At 37.4% G+C, this 9,539-nt stretch overlaps 2 protein-coding genes and 1 long non-coding RNA gene across 4 annotated transcripts in view; 2 read left to right on the top strand and 1 right to left on the bottom strand.

Annotated features, from left to right (window-relative positions):
• Positions 1–763: 763 nt before the first annotated feature.
• On the bottom strand, positions 764–1,820 carry LOC105119466 (uncharacterized). The gene is made up of 2 exons (XR_841138.1): positions 1,480–1,820; positions 764–1,280 (listed from the first exon to the last, which is right to left on the bottom strand). It is a non-coding gene; the product is annotated as an uncharacterized LOC105119466 (long non-coding RNA).
• A 1,147-nt stretch (positions 1,821–2,967) lies between these two features.
• On the top strand, positions 2,968–5,936 carry LOC105119465 (macrophage migration inhibitory factor homolog). The gene is made up of 2 exons (XM_011017608.1): positions 2,968–3,271; positions 5,561–5,936. Exons 1-2 carry the CDS (start codon positions 3,161–3,163, stop codon positions 5,786–5,788), a joined length of 339 nt encoding a protein of 112 aa, XP_011015910.1. The 5' UTR covers positions 2,968–3,160; the 3' UTR covers positions 5,789–5,936.
• A 2,602-nt stretch (positions 5,937–8,538) lies between these two features.
• Positions 8,539–9,539, top strand: part of LOC105119464 (macrophage migration inhibitory factor homolog) — a 6,227-nt gene continuing 5,226 nt past the window's right edge. For both annotated transcript variants that reach the window (XM_011017607.1, XM_011017606.1), the window contains exon 1: positions 8,539–9,131. In XM_011017607.1, the coding sequence (XP_011015909.1) occupies positions 9,021–9,131 (111 nt within the window). In that variant the 5' untranslated portion in view covers positions 8,539–9,020. The remainder of the gene's footprint in view (positions 9,132–9,539) is intronic.

Raw genomic sequence — 9,539 nt, 5'->3', positions numbered from 1 at the left:
TAAATTGTCAGAGGTCGTCCTGTCAGGAAAAAAGAAAAGCAAAAAAAGATTAAAATGTTCAAGAAGACCTACTTGAATGTGATTATGCTCTATTGAATTTCCACTAAATTGAAGCAAATAAAAAAGGGCATTGTAATTTAGGGTTCTTTCTTAGCTATGTGATGATGACCTGTGTTTGGCACAAGGCACGATGGTATTTTCAAATCATCAAATGATCAGTCCGGCATGGGACATGGTGTTTGATGATACTACATAGCCTAGTCACTGATACTGTACTGTCATGAATTTATCACCACACACATATTCCCACTGAAAGCAATATCCTTAAAGGTATATTTGGTGCAACATCTTGGATGAAGAAACAGTGCCATCACGATTTACATCTAGTTCAGTCAATAACACAACTTAATGAAGAAATAGATGGATTCGTGCAGCTACCTTTACGGCTTACTCACGTTGAGCTCATCCTCAACAAAAGGACGTGTTTTTACCAGCCATGTCAACTAAATTCATGTTCAGAGCATGGAAACTAAAGGTTTGTAACGCCAACAGTTGGAATTTTGGAAGCTCTGGTGTTTTCGTTTATAGATTTAGGCAGCTCTGCCTTTTCCCATAATCGCTAAAGATATTAGGTGATTCTATCGATGGATGTACTTTATTTGAACAGCGTTAACCAAACAAAAGGAGGGTTTCTGTATAAAATCAACCAACAAAACCGAGAGATGCTGGCAAATGATGTAATTCAAGTGGAAAAACATAGAAATGTTGGGAGCCAGGATGGAGATGATTTCATAGCCAATTGCACTAGTTTTTAATGCCATGCACAATTCAAGAACCTATGAACTGCAAGCTATAGCAAGCCTGCCAAACGGTCAACATCCATAAATGATCCAGTTACCTGAGCTACAGACAATGATTGGTTTACATCAAATCAGCTCGTGCGAAAAGGGGAGAGGGGAGACATTCCTACAAATTCCAAAACATAGTCGGTGCAATTAATCATGTTTACTCTCACCACAGTACAGATCACAAATAACAATAAATATGCATCTCTTCGAGCTAAACTATTTAACAGCTCTACCCTATCTCATGCAGAAGCAGAAACAGAAACAGGAGCAGGCTAGCATGTCAAGGCGAATTCTTGCAAGTTATTTCAGAGTAACGGCTGCATTTCTCAATGCAAGATACCTATGCACATGCTCATTTGGAAGTGATCTCACGAGTTTGAAGACATCAGTATTTGCATAACGGAGGTTGGTCCTTGGATCATGGTAAGGTGCCTGCAGAAGAAGTTCGCTATGTGTAAGAGGGTCTGTAAAGAGATTGGTATACTATTCGATATTGTTTCAGATAGCCTTCAAGATAGTAGGAGTTAATCATTGCATGTTCAATCTGTATTTGATGGGATGAATGGAATTGATAGCATATGGTGTCGAAGTGTCAAGCTACTCAAGAACAGAGGATAGCTAGGCTCTTTACCTTTTAATTTCGTATATCAACATAAACATTTAACAAGGTCAGCACAATCTTGAACGCCATGCTCAATCCTGAACAATCTAAACTTCAGCACCATGGCTTCTTCCAGCTAAACAAAAGCAGATGTATTAGGAATCCAGTTGGAGGGCATCCCAGGGCACCTTCAAAGATGCGTACCAGGACATAACAGGGCACATTTGCTTCATCAAAGTTGCAAGATTACATGTTAAATCTGGTCAAACAAATTTATCTTTGAATTTTTCCCCACCCACTAACTTACAGTTTCCACATTTCTAACAAGCAATAGAGTACTAGGATGTAATTCATCCTCAGAAATATTGCTACAACAGATCAGCCAAGAATTAGGCAAGTCAATGTATCCAAATTAAACAACTTGTAATGTTATAAAAAAACCAGCAGCTTGTATAGAATAGTAAGCTGTATATTCACGTTAATATTCAAAGAAACAGATAAAACCTTTCTTCCATTGAAACATCCTTTTTTCTCTAAATTTCCGCTATTTAGACTGCAAGCATTAATTGTTTTATTGACTGAATAATTTTTTAATACAAGAGTTCTAATAATAAATTTAAGAAAAATAATGACAAGATTTTAACAGAAAAAAACTGTTCTATAACAGCTTTATTTGCAACAAATCTCCTAACTTATTGGAGATAATCTTTACTCAACCTTCTCAGCATCGAAAACCACTTCTTCAGCGGCAAATGAGGCAACCATCAACAAACCAGCTGCATACGCAGAGATAGTGTCAATGGGTGGGATTACCAAACAAGTTAAGAGGAATCTGATCGCTACCCTTGGCACAATTCTTGAGGCTATTATCCATCCCCAGGGCACGATTCTTCCTCAAAGTTTATGATACAACAGCTGCTGGCAACTGCTCCAAGTTGTAACTTCTGATAGGATGATGGCCATAGAGTTTCATCATGAGATGCTTTCGATGAAGGGGAAAAAGATGGAACTTTTAGTCCTTCTTTACCACTCGATTCACATTTTGTGGATGATGGGTTGATATTGGGATGGAGTTTGGACCAAATGCATTTGTTTTCCATTGAGAGCAGCACGATATCATGGGTTCGGTGGAAATCACAGTCCACCATTTTTGTGGAGGATAAAGTGTTCTAAGAAAGTGACTTGGTAGCTGAATTGGTGGAAATCACAGTCCTTTACCTCAAAGTCCCATTTGTTTAAAAAAGTGCTTCATTTAAAAGGTTGGAATCGTTCAAAGTTTTTCATCAGAGACTAATCACACAATAACATGAAATAAGTCTAATTTTCTATTACATATACTGTAGTTAGACTTGATCCTGTAATCTGATCGATTCATGGTCCATTCCTTGATCTTGTACAGCACAACGTTTGTGCCTTCGGGGTGGTCCAGGTCCTGCCATCCTCTTGCATATATCCTTGCCAATCCAGCTCAAGACATGTGCTTCCAGACAGTGAAGTAAGGGCAGGGGCAAGTGTGGGATTTCTTGATTTTGAAACTCTTCCTTCCTCAATTATATAAGGAGGTTTTAAGCATCGGATTTTGAAGCAACAAGTGTGGATTTCCTAGTCCCTGATCTTTTTGGTGACAGAACTTTTCTCTCACGCATATTTATTCTCTTACAAAGAAGAAGAAGAAATAAGGGCTGAGATACAAAGATTAGATTCAGATAAGATGCCTTGCCTTTATATCTCCACCAATGTCAACCTTGATGATGTTGATAAGGATCCCATCTTTTCCGAGGCCACAAAAGCTGTTGCTTCCATCATCGGAAGACCTGAACATGTAAACACTCTCTATCCCTCCAACTCTCTTTTCCTTCAATTTCTTCTGCTTGTTCATGTTCGAATTCTGTGGCCTCCAAATGCATGCCTTGTTCCCTTTGATATGTTGGCCCACAGCCCAGTTTGTGTGTTGATTTTCTTTAATGGTGACCCGTAAAGGTTAAAGAAGGATCGGTTGCTTAATTATTTTTAATGTTAGTATTTTAAGGAGGCCACTTTCTCCAATGGAAAGTTAAATAATTTGATAACTTCCAATAAGGATCACGTTCCCTTTACCCTTCTTAACCCATTCGACCCAACTTGCTAAGATAGTTTCAGATTTGATTTTCGATTTCTGGGGCATTTTTTTGAAGCCGTATCCAAGTTTTTTTTGGGTAATGCCGAGGAGCCATGGCCATTTTATCTTGAGTTCCCTTCATTTTTCCCAGATGAAGGGGTTGTCCACCTGACGTACAGAAAACCAACCTTCTTTCCTTTCTTTAAAATTAAAAAAAAGGTAACTTGGCTAAGCAAGTGAGCAGTGGCGGTCAAGATTTGGCAAGAATCTTGAGTGGTCCTTCTAGGTTACAGATTCGGCCAAGCCAAACACCCTGTCATAAATTTGATCAAATATACCTCCCCTCCTTCAGTTAAGGGTGATTTCATCCAACTTGGATATGAATTGAATGGCTAGATGAATGCCACATTCTATAGGGGGATTGGATGAAGAACCTTAACTGCCTTTAACAAGAAATATAGGGGTTAATTTGACCAGATTTAAAGCACAGGATCTAATTAAACTACATGCTAAAAGTGAAGGGACCACGCATGATTTTTAGCCGTCTAGAGCGAAGGAGACACAGTCAATCCATTTAACAAACACCCACACGCATGCACCAGGACGACGGACAAAAATGGATACTCGAGAGATCATAGGATAAGAACTGATGAACTCGGGCACTAGGACGTCACCCTCACACCTACTACTTGTATCAATCTACCCTAGTTTTTTTATCGAAAATTAGAAGCCAACTACGACTTCAAAATGTTTGTAACCATATAAATTGTGTTTTTTTAAAATTTAATTTTTTTTTAAAATTAATTTTTTTTTATATTTTATATTGTTTTAATATATTAATTTTAAAAATAAAAAATATTATTTTAATATATTTTTAAATAAAAAATATTTTTAAAAATAATTATAATGACACGTCCAATAATCGCTCAACCGAGCATGTAAGAAAGCAAATGTGAACGGACAAATAAATGACTGTCCACTATCCAGCGTATTCACAAGAAGCTCCGAAGTAGTTAAAATGGGTGAATTTTTTTATCATAGGACGTCACTCTCACACCTACTACTTGTATCAATCTATCCTAGTTTTTTTATCGAAAATTAGAAGCCAACTACGACTTCAAAATGTTTGTAACCATATAAATTGTGTTTTTTTAAAATTTAATTTTTTTTTAAAATTAATTTTTTTTTATATTTTATATTGTTTTAATATATTAATTTTAAAAATAAAAAATATTATTTTAATATACTTTAACATAAAAAGAACTGCTTTAAACTTTTTTTTTTCTGAGATAAATTCCTTGATATAACTCGGAATGCAGGACATATGCATCACATGTTTAGTTATATAAAAATATATTGAAATATTTATTGTTTTTCCTTAAAGTCTAAGCTCGAAAAAACTTCCACCCACCTTTCAACTATTGAACGTGACGAGTTGCTTAATTTTTACTACAAAAAGAATAAAAGAGCTTTACCTAAATGGAAGATAAGGATGCAACTTAGGCTTAGCTCGGATGGTGATAGGATTTACTTTTATATATTATCGTACAATATTGAAATTTCATTAAAAAACGTAAATAATAAATTTCTCATGAATATACTCGTGATTTGCGGGCTTGACTAAATTTGGTCCTGGAGTATCCCCATTGTCAAAGAAAAGTTTAGAGGGTGGTGGATTTTACTGCCAATTGAGCTCCGTGCTCGTTCATTAGCAAAAGGAATGCTTATTGGCAGCACAGAAGATGACATATGCCGCAGAAGTCATGTTAACTCCTCCACATTGACATAATTCGACGAGAATTATTGGAAGCATACAAATTATTCGCATGGCGTCGTTTGACAGGAAAGGAATGGCATGTGTTGTCTGCGAGCGTGTATTTTGTGGAAGATACTTTGAAGGATGCAGCCGCCTGCTCATTTGATCAAATCTTGCGTGTCTAAGCAAAATCTAAAACGTTCATCACGTTAACTACTGTTTTCTTTTAATTTTTATGTTCTTGTATATCTATGCAGCTTGTGATGGTCATACTTAAAGGAACCTTGGGCATATCATTCAATGGAAACAAGGAACCAGCTGCGTACGCAGAGATAGTGTCAATGGGTGGGATTACCAAACAAGTTAAGAGGAATCTGATCGCTACCCTTGGAACAATTCTTGAGGCAAAGTTATCCATCCCCAGGGTACGATTCTTCCTCAAAGTTTATGATACAACAGCTGCTGGCAACTGCTCCAAGTTGTAACTTCTGATAGGATGATGGCCATAGAGTTTCATCCTAACCATCTGGGTTTTCAATTTCTGTTTCGTTTTATGTCTGCTTATTTTTAAATTGTCAGAGGTCGTCCTGTCAGGAAAAAAGAAAAGCAAAAAAAGATTAAAATGTTCAAGAAGACTACTTAAATGTGATTATGCACCATTGAATTTCCACTAAATTGAAGCAAATAAAAAAGGGCATTGTAATTTGGGGTTCTGTCTTAGCTATGTGATGATGAGCTGTGTTTGGCACAAGGCACGATGGTATTTTCAAATCATCAAATGATCAGTCCGGCATGGGACATGGTGTTTGATGATACTGCATAGCTTAGTCACTGATACTGTACTGTCATGAATTTATCACCACACAAATATTCCCACTGAAAGCAATATCCTTAAAGGTATATTTGGTGCAACATCTTGGATGTAGAAACAGTGCCATCACGATTTACATTTAGTTCAGTCAATAACACAACTTAATGAAGAAAAAGATGGATTCGTGCAGCTACCTTTACGGCTTACTCACGTTGAGCTCATCCTCAACAAAAGGACGTGTTTTTACCAGCCATGTCAACTAAATTCATGTTCAGAGCATGGAAACTAAAGGTTTGTAACGCCAACAGTTGGAATTTTGGAAGCTCTGGTGTTTTCGTTTATAGATTTAGGCAGCTCTGCCTTTTCCCATAATCACTAAAGATACTAGGTGATTCTATCGATGGATGTACTTTATTTGAACAGCGTTAACCAAGCAAAAGGAGGGTTTCTGTATAAACTCAACCAACAAAACCGAGAGATGCTGGCGAATGATGTAATTCAAGTGGAAAAACATAGAAATGTTGGGAGCCAGGATGGAGATGATTTCATAGGCAATTGCACTAGTTTTTAATGCCGTGCACAATTCAAGAACCTATGAACTGCAAGCTATAGCAAGCCTGCCAAACGGTCAACATTCATAAATGATCCAGTTACCTAAGCTACAGACAATGATTGGTTTACATCAAATCAGCTCGTGCGAAAAGGAGAGAGGGGAGACATTCCTACAAATTCCAAAACATAGTCGGTGCAATTAATCATGTTTACTCTCACCACAGTACAGATCACAAATAACAATAAATAGGCATCTCTTCGAGCTAAACTATTTAATAGCTCTATCCTATCTCATGCAGAAACAGAAACAGGAGCAGGCTAGCATTGTCAAGGCGAATTCTTGCAAGTTATTTCAGAGTAACGGCTGCATTTCTCAATGCAAGATACCTATGCACATGCTCATTTGGAAGTGATCTCACGAGTTTGAAGACATCAGTATTTGCATAACGGAGGTTGGTCCTTGGATCATGGTAAGGTGCCTGCAGAAGAAGTTCGCTATGTGTAAGAGGGTCTGTAAAGAGATTGGTATACTATTCCATATTGTTTCAGATAGCATTCAAGATAGTAGGAGTTAATCATTGCATGTTCAATCTGTATTTCATGTGATGAATGGAATTGATAGCATATGGTGTCGAAGTGTCAAGCTACTCAAGAACAGAGGATGGCTAGGCTTTTTACCTTTTAATTTCGTATATCAACACAAACATTTAACAAGGTCAGCACAATCTTGAACGCCATGCTCAATCCTGAACAATCTAAACTTCAGCACTATGGCTTCTTCCAGCTAAACAAAAGCAGATGTATTAGGAATCCAGTTGTAGGGCATCCCAGGGCACCTTCAAAGATGCGTACCAGGACATACCAGGGCACATTTGCTTCATCAAAGTTGCAAGATTACATGTTAAATCTGGTCAAACAAATTTACCTTTGAATTTTTCCCCACCCACTAACTTCCGGTTTTCACATTTCTAACAGGCAATAGAGTACTAGGATGTAATTCATCCTCAGAAATATTGCTACAACAGATCAGCCAAGAATTAGGCAAGTCAATGTATCCAAATTAAGCAACTTGTAATGTTATAAAAAAACCAGCAGCTCGTATAGAATAGTAAGCTATATATTCACGTTAATATTCAAAGAAACAGATAAAACCTTTCTTCCATTGAAACATCCTTTTTTCTCTAAATTTCCGCTATTTAGACTGCAAGCATTAATTATTGATTGAATCATTTTTTTATACAAGAGTTCTAATAATAAATTTCAGAAAAATAATGACAAGATTTTAACAGAAAAAAACTGTTCTATAACAGCTTTATTTGCAACAAATTTCCTAACTTATTGGAGATAATCTTTACTCAACCTTCTCAGCATCGAAAACCACTTCTTCATCGGCAAATGAGGCAACCATCAACAAACCAGCTGCATACGCAGAGATAGTGTCAATGGGTGGGATTACCAAAAAAGTTAAGAGGAATCTGATCGCTACCCTTGGCACAATTCTTGAGGCTATTATCCATCCCCAGGGCACGATTCTTCCTCAAAGTTTATGATACAACAGCTGATGGCAACTGCTCCCAGTTGTAACTTCTGATAGGATGATGGCCATAGAGTTTCATCATGAGATGCTTTCGATGAAGGGGAAAAAGATGAAACTTTTAGTCCTTCTTTACCACGCGATTCACATTTTGTGGATGATGGGTTGATATTGGGATGGAGTTTGGACCAAATGCATTTGTTGTCCATTGAGAGCAGCACGATATCATGGGTTCGGTGGAAATCACAGTCCACCATTTTTGTGGAGGATAAAGTGTTCTAAGAAAGTGACTTGGTAGCTGAATTGGTGGAAATCACAGTCCTTTACCTCGAAGTCCCATTTATTTAAAAAAGTGCTTCATTTAAAAGGTTGGAATCGTTCAAAGTTTTTCATCAGAGACTAATCACACAATAACATGAAATAAGTCTAATTTTCTATTACATATACTGTAGTTAGACTTGATCCTGTATTCTGATCGATTCATGGTCCATTCCTTGATCTTGTACAGCACAACTTTTGTGCCTTCGGGGTGGTCCAGGTCCTGCCATCCTCTTGCATATATCCTTGCCAATCCAGCTCAAGACATGTGCTTCCAGACAGTGAAGTAAGGGCAGGGGCAAGTGTGGGATTTCTTGATTTTGAAACTCTTCCTTCCTCAATTATATAAGGAGGTTTTAAGCATCGGATTTTGAAGCAACAAGTGTGGATTTCCTAGTCCCTGATCTTTTTGGTGACAGAACTTTTCTCTCACGCATATTTATTCTCTTACAAAGAAGAAGAAGCAAGAAGGGCTGAGATACAAAGATTAGATTAAGATAAGATGCCTTGCCTTTATATCTCCACCAATGTCAACCTTGATGAAGTTGATAAGGATCCCATCTTTTCCGAGGCCACAAAAGCTGTTGCTTCCATCATCGGAAGACCTGAACATGTAAACACTCTCTATCCCTCCAACTCTCTTTTCCTTCAATTTCTTCTGCTTGTTCATGTTCGAATTCTGTGGCCTCCAAATGCATGCCTTGTTCCCTTTGATATGTTGGCCCACAGCCCAGTTTGTGTGTTGATTTTCTTTAATGGTGACCCGTAAAGGTGAAAGAAGGATCGGTTGCTTAATTATTTTTAATGTTAGTATTTTAAGGAGGCCACTTTCTCCAATGGAAAGTTAAATAATTTGATACCTTCCAATAAGGATCACGTTCCCTTTACCCTTCTTAACCCATTCGACCCAACTTGCTAAGATAGTTTCAGATTTGATTTTCCATTTCTGGGGCAGTTTTTTTGAAGTTGAATCCAAGTATTTTTTGAGTAATGCCGAGGAGCCATGGCCATTTTATCTTGA

Source organism: Populus euphratica, unplaced genomic scaffold, assembly GCF_000495115.2.
Source record: "Populus euphratica unplaced genomic scaffold, PopEup_1.0 scaffold2943.1, whole genome shotgun sequence".
Taxonomy (NCBI): Eukaryota; Viridiplantae; Streptophyta; class Magnoliopsida; order Malpighiales; family Salicaceae; genus Populus; species Populus euphratica.
The sequence above is the reverse complement of the archived record's forward strand: the minus strand, read 5'-3'. Positions and strand labels throughout refer to the sequence as shown.